The 18,776-nt window shown below is 43.7% G+C and overlaps 1 protein-coding gene across 1 annotated transcript in view; it reads right to left on the reverse strand.

Annotated features, from left to right (window-relative positions):
* The window catches only part of CPD (carboxypeptidase D), a 64,601-nt gene extending 56,558 nt beyond the window's left edge, over positions 1 to 8,043 (reverse strand). The window contains exons 1-2 of the mRNA XM_044744533.2: positions 7,104 to 8,043; positions 2,654 to 2,901 (exon numbers count right to left, since the gene is read on the reverse strand). Of these exons, the coding sequence (XP_044600468.2) occupies positions 2,654 to 2,901; positions 7,104 to 7,843 (988 nt within the window). The 5' untranslated portion in view covers positions 7,844 to 8,043. The remainder of the gene's footprint in view (positions 1 to 2,653; positions 2,902 to 7,103) is intronic.
* Positions 8,044 to 18,776: the final 10,733 nt, after the last annotated feature.

Raw genomic sequence — 18,776 nt, forward strand, 5'->3', positions numbered from 1 at the left:
CAACGTCTTACTTACTGCGGTCTCACGTAAGCTAAACAATGAATTTATTTGCCCTGTTGAAACTACTGAAACTGCTCTGTATTGTTGAGGTAGGAAGAGATATAAGCTAGCTAATGTAGAAATAACATGAAATAATGTCTGACCATTCAGCTAAAGCAGGAGAGTAGGTGACACTCATAAAAACAATAACAGCAGCAAAATTTAGCTTCCTCAGATGTTTGACGAATCAGAAAAATCTGTTACCCGGTTTAACCAAATATTCTTATAGTAATGTGAAGGCAGCACACTTATTTTTAAAAGAGTATTAACACAGATTTACCTTCCTTAATTGTCAATTAGAAATTACTTTCTAACATTTTACAACTTTTTCCAAGAAGGAAAAATAAATTATTTTTTAACCCATTATTTTAAATAATAATAATGAAATAATAATAATGAAAGCAAATAATGAAGCAAGTTGACTTCATAACAAAACCACTAGTTTATGAAGTCAGGTTTTATTAAATATATTTGCTGAAGGTTGAAATGGAATTAAATATTATATGTCCCTTATCTATAAAAAAATGTAAATGGTTTTCAAATCATCTCTAATTGAAATACCCAGAAGGTTTAGCTTCTAAATATTTCAAACCTCTATGTTGATGCTTGTTACATATGAGAAACACTGGTAGAAACTATAGGGGAATTAGAAAATAATAGAAAGACTTGAGTCCTCAAACTTAGGACCCAAATTGAGTAAATGTGGCTTAACATATAAAGTCTGAGAGTAATTCAGAGGTTTAAATGAAGGCAGATTAAGAGAAATGTCACAAGACACTTTATAATGTGACTGTCTGACAATAAAAAGGTAAGGAAGACCCAAGGCATTTCGCCATGGGCAGATACTAAAAAGAGAAAAGGTTTATACTGGTATTGGGTTGACTTGTTCCTTCTGCTTACTCTTAATTGAATAATCTAAGCCTGTGTATAAAAACAAAAATGTTATTATACAAAGGATACCAAAAGTTTAAAAAGAACAATAGCTGTTTCTATAACATTTAAAAGAAAAGGTGAACAATTCAAGCTTACTTTAACAATTCTTTTAAAATAGCATTCCATGAGAAATTGGAATCCTTATATATTGCTGTGGGAAGGTAAAATGGTGCAGCCACTGTAGTAAACAATTTGGCACTTCCTCAAAAGCTGAACAGAATTAACATATGACCCAGCAATTCTACTCCTGAGTATATACTCAAAAGATCGGAAAACAAGGACTCGAACAGATACTTCTACACCAACATTCATAGAAGCATTATTCACAGTAGCCCAAAGTTAGAAACAACCCAGTGCTTATCCACAGATGAATGGATAAGCAAAATGTAGTACACACATACAACCGAATACTTCTCAGCCAGAAAAAGGAATGAAGTTCTGATACATGCTACAAAATGAATGAACTCTCAAAACATTATGCTAAGGAAAATGAGCCAGACGCAGAAGGACAAATATTGTATGACTCCAGTTATATGAAATTCTAGAATAGGCAAATTCACACAGAAAGTAGATTAGAAGTTACTAGTGACTGGGAGCGGTAGGAAGAAGGGAATGGGAAATTACCGCTTAATGGATACAAAGTTACTGTTTAGGGGATGAAAAAGTTTCATAACTGGATAACAGTTACAGAGTTGTACAACATTGTGAATGTAATTAATGCCATTTAATTCTACACTTAAAAATGGTTAAAATGGCAAATTTTATGATTGACTGATATATATATGCATTTATATACATATATATACACACATTACCACAACTAAAAAAAAATAGGATTCCATATCACTCCACAGATTAAAATACGAAAGGAAAATTTGCCTTTATATAAAATGGAGAGACCTGGTGGTCATCACATTAACAAAGCTGTCCAAATTGGCTACTTGCAGCCTGACTTTATATGCCTCCTGAGATGATGTGATCTATACAATGGTCTGGCTGGAAAATGTGACCTGAATCTTATCACGAAGAAAGTGACAAATCTAGAATATGGGATGTTCTGTGGGACAACCAGTCTGCACTCTTCAAAAGATTCATCATCATTAAGAAAAGAGAGTGTTGATATAACTGTTCTAGACTGGAGAAATTTAAAAAACCCAAAAGCCAAATGCAATTCTTGAAACTTGATTGGATCTGACCTGGAGGAAAAGGAGCTATAAAGGATATTTTTGGGATAACAGAGGAAGTTTGAGTTATGGACAGCATGTGGGATGATAGTATTGAATTATTGTTGATTTCTCAGTTACAGTAATGGTATATGGTTATGCAGGAGAACGTCCCTGTACTTGGAAATACGTGCCGAGGTACTTACAGGTGAAGCATCACGAAACATGCAACCTACTTTCGGATGGTTTGGCAAAAGAAAATACGTGTGTGGGTGTGTCTGTGTGACAGAGAGAGAGGTGGAATATGTGTGGTAAGATAACAGTTGGTGAGAAGGATATATAGGTGTTCATGTAGTTTTCTTTCAATTTTACTGTGAGTTTGAAAATTTCAAAATAAAAAAAAAAGAGTATTTTAAAAAATTAGAACTCCTCAAAGTTTCCTCTTTTCGACTCAGAGAATACTTAAGAAAGTTAAATGAACAAGGGGGAAAATATGGCAAATTCAGTGCTTTACATACCTTCCACATCATACCAATGTGCGCCATTCGTGATCCCGTCTTTGAAAGTCTCGTCTTCATCTCCGGGACAATGAGGTGTACCAGTTTTCATTATGGGGTGGTTTGAAGCATAGGCTTTTGCCAAGTATTTAAATACTTCATCATCTGAGGTTTTGCTATAGACTCCAGTGGCCTCATGTTCTGGAGAATCATCAAAAGGATAGCTTGCTACCACCGAGCCACCATGCAAGTTTCCAGAAAGCACAAACCTTTGAAAACACAACCAAATCATACAGCACTAAAAAAAGGCATAGAAAACACCATGTATTTAAAAATTCTACATCTTTCATAAAGGAACTCAGATACCTCTCTTGAGACCTAGAAGACAACTCTATCAGCTGTTATAAGCAGATCAAAACAACAAAAAAAGAAAATGGAAAGAAAGCATTATCAATTTAACAAATTTCAAACCGTTTTGGGGGTTTTTTTGAGGAAGATTAGCCCTGAGCTAACTACTGCCAATCCTCCTCTTTTTGCTGAGGAAGACTGGCCCTGAGTTAACCTCCGTGCCCATCTTCCTCTACTTTATATGTGGGATGCCTACCACAGGATGGCTTACCAAGCAGTGCCATGTCCCCATCCAGCATCTGAACCAGCAAATCCTGGGCCGCCGAAGCGGAATGTGAGCACTTAACCACCGTGCCACCGGGCTGGCCCTCAAACCATTTTTACAATTCAAGTTAACCTCAAATAACTTTAAAAATTTTTCCCATCATTGAAAAAGTAGCTGATTAACACAGTGTAAATTAATGTTTCAAGAGACATCTTATTCAGGAAATTCCAAAGTCATGTATTATTAGGTTGAACAATATGAACTTGCCAGTATTCAACCATTTTTTACTTACAAAAATGACAATTTCATATAGTTCAATGTAATACTTGTATTTCATAATGTGTTAATTTCGTAAAAAGTATGGCTTGTATACTGGGGCTGGCCCTGTGGCCGAGTGGTTAAGTTCGCGCGCTCCGCTGCAGGCGGCCCAGTGTTTCGTTGGTTCGAATCCTGGGCGCGGACATGGCACTGCTCATCAAACCATGCTGAGGCAGCGTCCCGCATGCCACAACTAGAAGGACCCACAACGAAGAATATACAACTATGTACCGGGGGGCTTTGGGGAGAAAAAGGAAAAATAAAATCTTTAAAAAAAAAAAAAAAGTATGGCTTGTATAAATAAATCTTTGTCGAATACATGAGTTATGTTAATAATTTTCATGGTTTTTATATTACTGTCCAAAGAGAATTTTTAAGATAGGAAGTCTAATTTAAAACGGGATGTGTTTTGCCTTGCTCCAGTTTCACAATATGTTAAATTCACATTTTCAAGAAAGAAGCCACAGTTGAGAAGATTCAAGGTGGGGAAAAAAACCTGATACAGTGAGCTGCTTTCAGAGAAAAACAATACAGCACATAAAAGACTAGTCTTCCATTGCATCACTGTAAAAGCAGCTGTCTTTCTAGGCTCAAGATTCCTGATTGGGCCATTAAAAAATAAACTAACAAGGAGACAAGGCTGCTCCTATCAAAGAAACATTTTTATTGTTTTGTTTCTACTTCTAAGTGGACTCATTTACAATTTGGTCAAATTTACAGATACAGAGATGCTGAATAATGCCTTTTATGGTGAAAGCTAAAGGCAAAAACATGCTGAAGTCCTATTTATCCATCTTTCCCTCATGTAACAGTTCAAATCATTACTACGAGTAGAGATTAAACACTTTTCTCTTTGCACTCTAAACTGGATTTTCTTGCTTTTGCCTTTTTGTGGTTGAAATGAACTGTCCTACAGAAATTCTAATGGGGGCTGATATATAACATTTCTTTCTACATGCTTGAAAGAAAAGTAAGCCTATGGTATGTCTAATTTGAGAGGTTATTTTAAGTATGATCAGTACCATCCCAGAGGAGATCAATCAATGAAAATTACTTGTAACACAGAATCTGTTTATCAAAAGATAGAATTTAGCCAATAAAGATGGGGATTAAATACTAGAATAGACTATGAAAAAAGAGACTAGTTTAAAACTAATAATTATAATTAGCACTCTTCCAAACACCGGAGGAGAATGCCATCTGGGGTAGCGGCAATAGCGCAGGCTTTGGAGCCACGCAAATACAGGTAAGGACATTTGGTCTCCCAGACCTGTCGCTTACTAGTAACATGATTGTGAGAAGTTACTGCCTCTCAATTCACTGAACTCCAGTTTCTCAGTCATCTGTAAAATGGGGATTAATTCTACCTGCTTCCCAGGGTTGTTATGAGAATACATGTGAAACATCTCCAGCACGAGTGAGTTAATTTTTTAAGACTGAGGATGGATGGACGTACTTCCCATCCTATGTGGTCACCGACTTTCCCTTCTGATTAGAGATGTTTGAAAAGTGGTTGGGTATGATTAGGGTAGCCCATAGCCACAGAACAAACGACTTTCTATGTAATACCAACTGACACAGATGAGCTTTTAGAATCCTCGTGAGCTCCTATCCTTGAACTAACCGGCCCAGACCATAACTTATAATCATTAAATACTGGTGATATAAAAGAGTTAACTGGATATAGAAGAGAGAGTGAAGTTTTGGCTCTGTATATAAAGTTTAAAGCTTTCACTATAGCCTCAAGGAGACTTGCACCAAGGCAAAGCTCATTTTCATTTTTGGTTGCAGCAGAACTAATACTGAAGAGAAAAATTTGGTGGCAGAATTTACACCCCTGCAAGGGTCATGACAGGGCATCTCAAACAAGTCCTTTAAGCAATGCAAACAGTGTATTTGATACATCATCTCAGAAAAGCCCTGCCATCACAGCCTCTGACGAGGAGATGTACATTAAAGTCATATTTCTTATGCAGACGTTCAAAGGTCATGACATGGTTATCTTTCTTTACAGAAAAAAATCTTCCCAGACATGTGAAATTAAACATCTCTAAGAGATCTCAAAAGGAGAAGTAAAGCGAAAGACGGAAGATAAAAAGAATCTAGAACTGTCTGTCATAATGCCCACAAATTTTCTAGGTCTGCCTTATATATTGAAATCTTGTAGAAGGGAGTATTTCAAGTCCCACAGAGAAACTTCTTCGTTCATTACTACTTTTATCTTATCTGTTACTCAGAAATCTTCAAATCAAAATGGAAAGATTAACTATTGCCTCACACGCCTTATGAAGACACAAAAATGGGGATATGCTGGCAAAGCTGATGCTTGAAAAAGGGAAGAGGTGCACGCTCACTTCAGACATTATTCCATCGGGAATAAGTTCCTTCTTCGTTTACTCCTCTCCCCATCCTTTTTACTGAAAATCCTACCCATGTCTCAAGACTTAGTTCAAGTTCTACCTTTTAGACAGAGATAATCCCTATTACAGCAGCCCACACACACTTTGCCAGTGGGAACAATTCCTGTAAAGTTTAACTCAGTACATAAACACACCTCATATATATTTATAATATTCTCTTGTCATACACCCATTTCTTGAGGTCCTCATGCTTCTACTTTTTAATCTTTTAAATCCCACAGCGTGCTTAATAACCCTTAAGGTGTGTATTAAGTGTAACAATCATCCATTCAGCCCTGGCCCACTAATAAAGTGCATGAACGGCATCAGAAACCCTTCAGAGTCTCTCAAACAAAGCAGCTCACAGATGAAAGTTCCAGATCTATGCAAGTTCTCCAGCCATATCCACAAGCTCCCTAGCTGAGTCAGAGGTTAAGACTGGAAGAGAACCGGTTTCTGTCCAATAACCAAGAGAGAGACCCTGGGGGTGTCATCTATCATTTCTGGGCTCCAGTCTCGCTCCATGGCTGTTAGGAGCGCTGACTAAGAATCAGATTGCCTGATTCTAAATACCAGCGATACTCGCACTATGTAAATTATTTAACCAATCTGACCCTCAACTTTCCCATATGCAAAACAAGGATGTTAACGGCGTCTATGTCATCAGGTTGTGGCCAACATCAAGTGAAATGATGCAGTCCACGGAAAGGGCTGGGTACAGTGCCTACAGGAATAAGATAACAGCAATATTGACAGCTGATCTATAAAACGAATGAGCTCACCCAGGTTATCCTTAGGGTTTCTTCCACCGCTCTATCCTACGACCCTGTGATTATAGGAACCTGAATGCCAGAAAGGACTCTCCCCTCCAGCCAAACAGCTCTGTTTGCATCCGTTGAACAAATGACAGCCTCTAGGCAGCGCTTCTCGGACAATTAGCGGGACGGAGGCTGAGCGGCCTGGGCCCTGTCCCCGTTACGGGGGGTCACCCTCTCCTCTCACTGCCCTCGCTCCTTAGGCCTGCAAGCACTGTCTGAGCGCCGAGCGAGTGCCAGGCCCAGCCCCTGGCCCCGGAGGCTCACGTGGATGGGGAGGGGAGAGAAGGGAACGGGAAGGTGGGGGGGGGGGGGGCGACACTCACTTGTTCCTGCGGATCCAGTCGATGAGGGCGCGCACCTCGGGCACGTCGTCCAGGGCCGGGGGCTCGCCGGTGCTGAACTGGTCCGGGAAGCTGCGGTTGAGATCGCGGCCCCGGCTGTTGTCGCGGCCGCTGGCGCCAGGAGGGCCACCGTCGCCGAGGCCGCAGTCGCCCTCGCGGGCGCGCTCGAAGCCATCGGGGTTGAGGCTCGGCAGCACGTACACGTCGGTGGTGTTGAGCAGGCGGACCAGGCGCGGGTCCCCGCGGCGGTAGCCGGCCGCCAGCTCGCGGGCCAGGTAGACGAGCACCTGGCGCGACACGGTCTCGTCGCCGTGCATGTTGCCCACCAGCTTCACCTGCGGCCGGCCGGGCAGCAGCGGCCCCGCCGCGTCGGGCCCCTCGTCGCCGTCAGGGGGCGGCGGCCCCAGGCCGGCCGTGAGGCGCAGCACCCACAGCGGCCGGCCCTCCACCGAGCGGCCGATGCTGAAGAGGCGCGCCAGGCCCGGGGGCCCCGCGGCAGCCGCCTCCCTCAGCGCCGAGCCCAGCTCCTCTTCGTGGTAGTAGCGGTCGAACTGGCCCTCGTCCGCCTCGGCGCCCGAGCTCGTCGTCGTCGTCGTCGCCTCCGCCTTCTTGATGTGCGCCGCCCGGGCCGGGCTCCGCAGCCGCAGCAGCAGCAGCATGCACAACAGCATCGGGAGGCGCCCGGGCCGCCAGGGCGGCCGCGCGTCCCAGCCGCTCGCCATCTTCCAGCAGCGCCGCTAACCCCGGCTCCGCTCCCGCGGCTCCGCGCTCCGGGCGGCCGGAGCCCGCCGGATCCGCTCCGCGCCTAGCAACCCCATCCCGCCCTCCGGCCTCAGCCAATCGCGGGCGGGCCTGCTGTGGCGTCACGCTGGGGGCGGGGCCTCCTTAAAGCAGCCGATTCCCGCCCCGGGCGTGCCTTCCTCCGGTCCCGGACGAGTTTGGTCACTCTCTTCCTTCTCTCGGGTTCCTCTTGCTCTTTGCCTCCTCCCCGTTTCCTCTTCTGCGTTTGCTCCGCTTCTCCTCTACTCGCTCAGTCTCTCCTTTATGGTTTACCCCTTAAATGCTCACCCCTTTTTCTCTGAGTACTCTTGCTAGCTCCCTTCCCATCTTTGTTGTAGCTTTCCCAGCTGCGCTTTAACGCTTAGAACCGAGAAGCGGAAGAATCAAAAGGTTCGAAAGAATCAAAGGACTCGAAACAAATCAGAAGGTCCGAAAGAATCTACCTTGGAAGAGCCAAAGGACGAGTTAGCCCTTTCCACTGGTGACGTCCTGCCTTGGCTCGAGCCCAGCGCCCCGCAAGCGGTTGAAAAGAATGGGACCCTTGGAGTGACAGAAGGCTCACTACCTCACAAGGCAGTCCATTCTAGTTTCTAGTTTTTGTGTTGAAAGAATGTGTCTCCCTTATATTTAGCGGAAACCTGCTATGTAGTAGGCTCCCTGTGTGTTAATGTATTTATTTCTTTGGCGTCACCCAGCTTATCTCACTGCCAGTATAGTTCGTGTGTGTGCTTCTCTCTGCCCTCTGTAGGCAGACTTCATTTCATAGTTCACTTGCCCACCTCTCACACCTCTTCTGAGCGAGTTATTTGTTTAACTGTGGCCTTAGAATGACATTTTAAAAGCAGAGCTGTGACATTTCTCGAAACACTTGGTCGGTGAGTATAATTCCTGAACTCCTGAATGTTCTGTGAAAGCTGGCAAATACAATATTTTACTGTCTAGAGAAGAGACCTTTTAAACTCGTCTTTAAAAAGTAGGTTTTAGTCACTTTAGCTTGAAGAAACACAAAAACCTCACAATCCCTTTATCAAAGTGTGAAATTCTACCTATCTAAAAACATAATTGCAGTAATTGTTGTATTTCCTTCTTTCAGAGCCAGGCGTTTCAAGGTCCCTTCCTTGAACAGTGACTGAACCCTAATAGGACTAGTAAAGAGTTCATTCATTCATTTATCAAATATTTATTGAGCAGCTACTGTATGTCAGATCAAGGTGCTGGCAAGCAATTCATTCTGCTCACTTAGGGATTGGATCAGTTTGTGATGTGTGACAATAGAGATATGGGGGCCCAGGTGACGGAAACTTCATTCAACCTGAGGAGGAGGTAGGGAGGAGGAGCAAGCACATCAGGCTGCAAGACTTGAGAACAAATACTGCATGTTCTGGAAACTGCATGCAGATCAGGATTACTGATGTGAAGGAGCTCACAGGTGTGGAGGTGACCTGAGAGGACTCAAGCCAGAGAAGCAGGACCAGAACCCAAAGAGCCTCACAAGCAGGCTCGGAGGAGCGCTTGAGCCGAAAGACCATGGGAAACCACTGATGGATTTTAAGGTCGTCTAGAAAAATCCTTCTGACAGTAACACAGAGAATGAAGTGGAAGCCTAAGACTCTAGACCAAGAAACGCGTAAGGAAGATGCAATCCAAGAACACGTGATGAGGCTCTGAACCCTCAGGCCAGTGCCAGTGGAGGTGGAGAAAAGGAAATGGATACAAAAGACCCTTAGGAGGGAAAGTGGACAGGATCTGGTGACAGAGAGAGAGGATTGTCGGCTGACTCCAAGTTACAGCCTAAGCAATTTGCAGGTGTTCGCTGAGGTATACAACAGAAGAAAGGGCAGGCTTAGGTGAAGATGATGAGTTTAGCACAGTCACTCTGGTCCTGTGAACACTTTTTCTCCTCCATGCCCCGTTCAATTCAGTCTGCATCATACACAGCAGCTGCAACTCATCAGAAACAAAGCCCCAACTCTGCACAGAGACCCCTCCGTCCCGGGAGTGCTTAATCATTACACTATGCACTTTTACAATAATCCAAATCAAAGAAGCCCCAGGGGACGTGTTAACCTCTAATCAAATACTTCCTTTGCTACCATTTTCACTCTCCTCTGAAACCTCTTCCTGCCACCTCTCTCCTGCAGCCTCCCTGGTGAGGTAGGCTTGCATTGTAAACAAACAAGCAGGAGGACAATAAAATAATGTGGTGTAACTTGAGCTAGCGCCCTCCTAGGAAGCCCCAGACCTCCCATGGAGCGTTTGCAGTCTCTTTCAGGTCTGGAGCCTCCATCCTTAGCGGATACGCTGTGTCACTTGCTGGAAGTGAAACCCAAAGCTCCTGACCCCATCACTGCTCACTACAGGGGAAACCTCCAGCTAACCACCTCCAGCTGTCCCAGAGAAGTCTTGAACCTTGTGACAGGTGTCCCTTTCCTCCTCTCCCCAAAGAAAGTGTTGGCCTCACCAGTGAAGGAACTGGGAAAAGCTTGAAAGTAAAAAGGCTTCCTGCTCACAGAAGCACAATAGTAATGACCTGGCTTTTCAAAAACAGGACAAAGCTGTTGGATGGCCTGCCTGACTTCGGTAACCACTTTCTTTAAAAGACTCGTAGGTAATTGAAAGTACAGGATAGATCATGAACTTGTTTGTAAACGTCGCAGTGTCTGGCACAAACACCCACAGACTTTCACATTCAGTTTGACAAACGTTTATGGAGCACCCACTCTAGTGAAAAGTCTGCCTTGCTGGGCGCAGGCAGACTGGACAATGAACGAAGGATTCTCCTCTCCCGGGAGGCCAGAGTGTAGAGAGGGATAGAATATAGACAGGACAGGATGTGTCCACAGGGCCAGAGCTATGTAATAGGCACTGTGGTTAACGCTTTCCGTTGGTTGATGCATTTAATCCTCAAAACAGTCCTGAGGGGGCCGGCCTTGTGACCGAGTGGTTAAGTTCGTGTGCTCTGCTGCAGCAGCCCAGGATTTCGTTGGTTCGGATCCTGGGCACGGACATGGCACTGCTCGTCAGGCCATGCTGAGGTGGCGTCCCACATGCAACAACTAGAAGGACCCACAACTAAAATATACAACTATGTACTGGGGGGATTTGGGGGGGAAAAGCAGAAAAAAAAACACAGAGATCCTCAGAATGGTTAACAAAAATAAAAAGCACAATTAAAAAAAAAAAAACAATCCGGAGTTAGGTACTATTATCATTCCCATTTCAAAGACAAAGAGACTGAGTCACAAGTTCTCACAGCTGGCGAGCCACGGATCCAGGATCAAACCCAGGGAGTCTGGATTCAGAGTCTGTGTCTTTAACCTCTATAATAAAACTGCTTCTATGTAGTGAAATAAAAAACAAAAACCCCCTGTGGTTTGGACCCAGAGGAAAAAGCAATCAACTGGAATGAGGAGTCAGATAAACTTCACCAGTAATGTTAGATCATGAGCTTTGGCATCAGAACTGAGTTCAAATCCTAGATCAACCATTTTCTAGCTGTTTTAACTTGGGGATGTCGTTTCATTTTTTTGAGAATTATATGAGATAATACACTTATAATATTTAATGTAATACTTGGCATATAATAAGCTTTCAGAAATCATTATTTTGTGTTTAATAATGAGAAGAATTCTCAAACAGGAAAAAAAAAAAAAAAAGGAGAACAGAGTTCTCCAGGCAGAGGGACCAACAGGGATAGATGGACAGAGGCATGTAGTGAATGGTGGCTGGGATATAAGATGTGTTGGGAGGAGCAGCAGGAGCAACAGCTATGAAGGTAGGATGGTGCCAGATGATGAATGGCCTTGAACACCATGCTAGGGGGGTTGCTTTATTCCACAGCAAATGGAAAACTTACAGAGCTGTTTATGAGGGGAGTGGTGAGGACCACATCCATGTTTCAGCAAGAGAATTCCAAGGGCTGTGTGGGGTAGACTAAAAAGCAGTTACCATGCAGACAAAAGCTGATCCTGGCAAGATTAGCAAGCACAGAAAGGAGAAGATAAATTAGGAAGATGTTTGGGTTATTGGGTTGACGAGAGTTTGCAATTGCTTGGGTTAGGGGGGAGAAAAGGAAGTAAAAGATGATTTCACAAGCTAGTGAGGATGACCAGGTAGATGGCCTTGCCATTATCCAAGACAACGAAGACAGGAGAAAATCTCTTTGAGATGAGGACTAAATTGAATTGACCTTTGGATTTAGCAATGCAGAGGTTAGTGATGCCCTTTATAAGAGCAGTTGTGGTCAAACTGTCAGGGAAAACCTGGACGGAGTGGATTCAAGAGAGACTAGAAGACGATGAAGTAGAGTTGGTGAAATAGTTCTTTTGAGGAGTCCTGCTATAAGAGGAGTCGAAAAATGGGACAAAACTGGAGGGGATATAAGGCCAAGAGTTTTTTGGGTTTTTTTTTTTTTAAGATGGGAGAAATTACAGGTTGTTTGTATACTGATAGGAATGATGTAGTAAAGAGGGGAAATTTGATGATGCATTAGAGAGATGGGGAGCATTCCTGGAGCCATGCCTTTGAACATGAGTTGTGGAGAAAGGGTGGGATCTAATACACCAGTGGAAGGATTGTCCTTAGGGAGGAGCACAGACACTTCATCTGTAGTCAAGATGGAAAGGCAGACTATATGGGCATGGGTACAATCCGGTGAGTAGGTGAGGTGTTGAGAGCTGGTGGATGTTCTCTGCTGATTGCCTCTATTTTCTTAATGAAATGGGAAGTAAGGCCATCAGCTGAGAGTAAGGATGTTGTGGTAGGTGTTGGAGGTTTGAGGAAAGAGAGAAAGGTGTGAAATAATCATCTCAAAGAGTCGGGGAGAGATATGGGCCCCATGGCTGAGTGGTTAAGTTCACACACTGCGCTTCATCGGCCCAGGGTTTCATGGGTTCGGATCCTGGGCACAGACACGATACCACTCATCAGGCCATGCTGAGGCAGCATCCCACATGCCACAACTAGAAGGACCCACAACTAAAAATATACAGCTATGTACTGGGAGGCTTTGGGGAGAAAAAGAAAAAAATAAAATCTCTAAGAGTGGGAGAGAGAAATGAAGATTAACAACAGGTTTCAGCCATTGACACTTAGTAGGGACCAGCTGTTTTCTAACATATCCTCTAGACCTGAAAGCTAATAAGACATGGAACAGAAGGGTTTTTTGTTTGTTTGTTTGTTTGTTTTGTTTGTTTGATGAGGAAGCTGTCTGGTAGTGTGAAACGTGTGGTTAGAGTCCAAAGAATTGGCTTCTGAAAAGCCAGCCTTAAGGGCATGGGAGGTCCCTGAGAAGATGCAAATAGACAAGGGAGAGGAAGGGCTGCATTACGGTTAAAAGTTCCATTTCAGTTTTGCTCCATGCCCCTGTCCTCCTAGTGTTAACTCCCCCAGACAAGTGACCACTTGCTTTGCATCACCTCTGCAAGAGAAAGGCAAATCCTAGCAACTTGCAGCCCAAGAAACACTAGTAAGAGATTAAGTCATTTCAGAACCCCAAAGCAACCATCTGAAAGAAAATTTGGGATTTGAAAGATAAATATCGTGTCAATCACAGTCTGCATAATAATACCACCTTATATTTACATGTGCTCTCTTGTATGTTATCTTATTCAATGCTCACAACAATTCTGAGGGGTAGCAGGGCATTCTAGAAAGCTTCTAGTTTTAAGCTGCCACAAACCAGCTCAGGCACACAGCAGAGCTCAACTCCAGCCCTATCTGCAAAATCTATCCAGAGCTCCTGCCATCACACCCCAGGGTTCATTGCCCTTAGCTGAGTCTGAGTTATACGCACATCGTGTGCACATCTAAATGACAATGAGAAAGAGTGAGAGAAAGAAATAAGCAACCAAACCTAAAACAGATATGTACGTTGGTAAAAAGTGTGGAAAGAATGTGGGAATAATTTTAAGGGTTTACTGATCATTAGCAAAGAAATGAAACACACTATTCAGGTGACCAGACACATGGTTAGTGCCTGTGGAGGAAGAAACTGAAGAATTTACTGAGGGCCAGAGAGACATATTAACTTAAAGAAAAATTAGAGGAACTGACAAAAAGTTGTCTACAGGACACAAGGATGATGAAAACATGAAGCTGCATCCAATTAGAATTTTCATAAGTTTGCTGATGTGTTCGAAGCAGTAAAAAAAACAAGAACGATTTAATTTCTGAAGAAGAATTTTTTCAATGAAATGAGGCCTCAAAATGGGTGAAGTATGGGCATTTTCAAGAGAAACTTTGACCACATTGGTTCTTGCAGGTCCTGTTGGTTCTCTGCTCAGATCCTCTTTACTAGGCCATCATACCCATCCCCTAGCTGCCAGTTATGCCTGCACCCTCTTCCAGAAGATTTCCCTGAGCTGACAGGAGCTCCTTTGCCCAGAAATTCCTTCCAAGTTACATACGCTACCTGGACCCTGCCCCCTGCCAAGGTCATCCTACTGTGTCACAGATGCAGGGGCCATTGCCTCTAGATGGTATAAACTTTGGAACAATTTATGTTCCAGAGATTTCTGTGGAATCAGGCTGCAGTGAGAGTTCTTTCATCTTCACTTAGCTTCTTCCCCTATCTTGCTGCCCTTAATCCCTTATAGTCTTTTCCTAAGGGCACTCCTTCAATAAATCATTCACACAAGCATCCCTGTCTCAGACTATGCTTCTAGAAAACCTGCCTTAAGACAGCCAGGCAGGATGTAACTCCATAGTATTTCCCTCTATGGGTTGGATGGAATACTTTTTGTTTTATGTTTTTGTTGTTGTTTTTTGTTTTTGTTTTTACAGAGTTTGCTCTTACTTCCTAGGAGGCTTTATCTTTCCAGGCCAAAGAGAAATGAAAGGTGTTTATTGAAATCTCCTTCAAAATTTGCCCTTGGCTAGGAAAGCCTGTTCTATTCTAAATTTTAGTTAGGCGTGTTTCTAGGGCGTAGATATGCTGGTGCCCGATCATGAGGCCATGACAGTGATTTCGATTTGTATTTCCAAAAGACTCACTATTAACCAGTGCCGAATGGATAGCAGTTCTAGTCTCATGAGGCAGGGAGGGAGGAAAGCAGGTATTAGATTCTTTCGGTTGTACACGTCAGAAAACCTGACTCATTCTAGTGTGACTAATTAATGGGATTTATTGGCTCATATAACTGAGAAGTCCAAAGGAGAAGTCTGGATTTAGGCATAGCTTAATCCTTTTGCTAAATGGTCACCGAGCACCTGGTTTCTTTTTGTCTCTTGGTCCTGCCTTCTACAATGTTCACTTTATTCCAAGTCTGACTCTCAAGAGGTCTGTGGTCCCAAGAGGGCTGCTAGAAGCTCCCAAAGCCACATACTTTCTCATTCATACTCAGCAAGAAACAGAGGATGCCCTTGTCCTATCAATATTGCTGGGTTTCACTCAGATTGGATCAGCGGAGGTCACATGCCTACTTTTGAACGAATCAGTAGGGCCAGGGAGATGGAGAATACTGATTGGCTTAGCTTAGGATATGACCTCTATTGCTGGGGCCAGGGATGCAGTCTGCTTCCCAGGAATTACATGGATCCCCAAATGGAAGTCAGGGCTTACGGCAAGGTGGAAGTGGGCAAAGGAAGCTGCAAAGACGAGGAAGCAGTACCAACCTGCTTCACCATACGAGAGAAAGCAGCAGAACATTTTATTCATTCAACATTATGAGCTATATCTGTGTGCCCTGTCCTGGGGAGCATGCAACTGTGTATGAGACAGAAGGAAGAAAAGAGAGAGGAGGAAGAAAAAGTGCTGCAATGCAGCGAAATACATAACAGTATATACAGAGTGCTGAGAACTAAAACTACATGGGGCTTAAGAGTTTACAGTATGCTTTTCATACAGTTTGTCTCACTAATCCTCACAATTTGAAAAGGAACGTTTGTCCTCTTTTTTTTTTTTTTTGGCTGCCCAGCCTCTCAACCCCTTCCTTCCTCTGGGGAACACTCTACCTTAGGAGTCTTGGTGGAAGGCAGGGTCTTTTCCCACTACACAGGCTGCAAGTGCCAGGTGCTTGCCCTCTCAGGATATGGGCACACAGCCTAGGTTTGGCCAAGCAGATGAACCTGTGACCGACTTCAAATCGAGAGCTAATGACACAAAGAAGCAGAGACTGTGGATAATTCTACTGGGCTGTGGTGAGGTGAGCATGGCAGCAACATAGAGCTTCTGAGGTGAAAGGGCAAAGAGGACAGCCAGCTCCCAGTGCCAGTGGTGGTGGCAGGACAAGCTGCAGCAGCTGGGACTTGATGACAGTAGCAGCCATTTCCTAAGTTCTGCGGCTTGCTCTGGGGCATTACTCCTATCTTTGTATAACCTTTGATTTTTCCAACCCTCCTAGCAATTCTGTGAGCCAACCAATATCCTTTCAATAATTCCATTTTTAATCAGACTCAGTTTCTGAGGCTGAAACTTATTGAAATACAACCCTTTGAGGTCAGTATTATCATCCTCATTTTTCAGGTGAGAATACAGGCTCTGAGAGATTAAGTATCTGGTGCCTAGGACCACACTATCTTCCATCTTCAAACCCCAGACTTTTTTCAGTATATGCCTCATTCGTATGTGAAGGGGAAACTGAGAAAGGCTCCTCCATTCCCAAAACTGTCCCTTCCTCTCCCTATATGTCTAGTGCCTAAAATGTACCATTAGAGAGGGGTTCCTCTGAGTCTGAAAGGTTTTTCCCTCAATCAAAAGGCAAATACTCCAGGGATCTTAGCAGCTGACCCCAGGGATGGGGTGGGAAAGGTGGGGATTCTTACCGTAGAAAGGACTTGTTTAACAGCTGCTTGAGACCAAGGGCCCTTGAGAGTGGGATACAGGTGAGGGGGATAGGAGAGGAAGAGGAATACTAAAAGAGGAATAACATTGCCATGTGATGGGGGCAAAAACCAGAACTTGCCTCTGCACTTCAAAGGAGGATCTTTGGTCCAGCTGCTTAGCCCACAGTGTAAAGAGTGGAGATGTCTGTAGGGAAGCCCCAGGAAAGACTAGATTGCTTGATACTGATGGTTCTCAACCCTGGTTACCCTTTAGAATCACCTAGGGAACTTTTACAAAATACAGGTGCAGGGGGAATGGGGAGTGGCTGCTTGATGGGTACGAGGTTTCCTTTGGGGGTGATGAAAATATTGTGGAACTAGATAAGGCTGATGGTTGCACAACATCGTGAATGTCCTAAATGCCGTTGACTTGTAAACTTTTAAAATGGTTTTATGTTATGTGAATTTTACCTCAATTATATTAGAAAAAAATATTAGCACCCTGCATTCCCTGAGAGGCAAGGGTATTAAAGAGCATGCAGGAGGGTGGAGGAGTTTCCAAGAGAAAAGGAAGATTGGAGAAAGCTCCTGAGAAGTGAGACTTTCGGAACGAGGGTGGCTCTGCAGTGGGCTCTGTAACTTCCTTCTAGATGCCTCCAAGATAACTTCAGTGGAGACTGACCAGACTTTCCTTTTCAAGGCTTTTACAGGAGCTGGATTTGGATTCCTTTTAGCTAAGACAGAGCTAAATATAGTTTAGTTTTATTTGGATTATACCTTATACCTATTTTACAGGTTTGCCTAAGGTTGGCCCTAGATTTAGCAACAAATTCAAGTGGGACCAAGTGCTCTCTTGCCCAGATGTAGTGAGGTATGCCCAGATCCGAAGACATCATCCAATAAAAACAGCAAGAAACTGAGACTGTGCACTCTTGCATAAAGGCATCAAGTGCAACTCACGCCCCCTAACCAGAAAAAATATTCAGTTACCAGGGAGGCTCCGGCAGCCAGCAACTGCAGCCTCTAGTTTTGATGAAAACACTTGCCGAGACTGAATTGGCACAAATAAAGCACATTCACACCCAGCCAGCTGGACTCCATCTCAAGAGCACAGGATGACGCTCCAGAAGGTGAAGAGACTGATGCTATTTATGGGAACAATCTGCAGTCATCTCTCTGTTGTAGGTCTGGGTGAAGACGGTGCGAGGGAATTATAGCAGCTACAGGGAGAAAGCAGCTACTGAAATGCTGCAAGCCCACACAAGAGCCAAAGCTCCCCAGGAGACCCCAAGTGCTAGGGACACAGAGCAAGGCAGTGTGTTTGCAAAATGACCCTCGTAAGAAGCAATTACCAGCTCATTTGGAAATACTTTTCACAGCACCCAAAGAAAGGAAAGAAGAGAAAATGAAGCCAGATAAGACAGGGTGAACTGATGCAAGCGAAGATAAGACAGAACGGGTGGAAATTATAGCAAATCTCGGAGGGCACCATAGTAGATGTTCCTGTCATGTTCTCTAATGCTGCTTCGCAATACCACTCCACCCCCCATTCCCATCTTTGTCCCCTTCCCAGCACTTCATTCTGCTCTGCAGGTCTTCTGTCCATTTATTAGTTCATCCAGCATGACTTGACTAAGCATGGTCTCTATGCTAGACCCAGTACAAGGCTCTGGACATATAGAAGTGAAGAGAACACAATTAAAGCCAGGTTAAGAAGACCCTCAGAGGCCTTAAGCACTGAAGAGATTACCTCTTCCCCCCAAAAAATTCAAAATAAAATTTTCTTTTTCAAAATGATACAAACCTTACATATACGCTAAAATTAAAATAGCTTCTTTCTAGATTTGAGGATTACAAAATTCAGATTACATTAATTAAAGATGAGTGTTTCCCTCGCTCTCTCTTTGGTGTTCCTGCTTTGCTGATGTCTTAAGCGGTGACCCAGCCATGGACACTTTCCCTGCCTTTAAAAAGCTCATGGGAGGATGACTCTTACTTTTCTGGCTACTATGACTGCACTTCTCTTTCTCAATTTCTATTAGCGACCATGGTTGTTAATGAGTGGGAGGAGGATGGGGTGGCAACAGGGGAGGAATTAACATTCTGGAAAGG

The sequence above is a fragment of the Equus asinus genome, chromosome 13 (genome assembly GCF_041296235.1).
Source record: "Equus asinus isolate D_3611 breed Donkey chromosome 13, EquAss-T2T_v2, whole genome shotgun sequence".
In the NCBI taxonomy this organism is placed as follows: domain Eukaryota; kingdom Metazoa; phylum Chordata; class Mammalia; order Perissodactyla; family Equidae; genus Equus; species Equus asinus.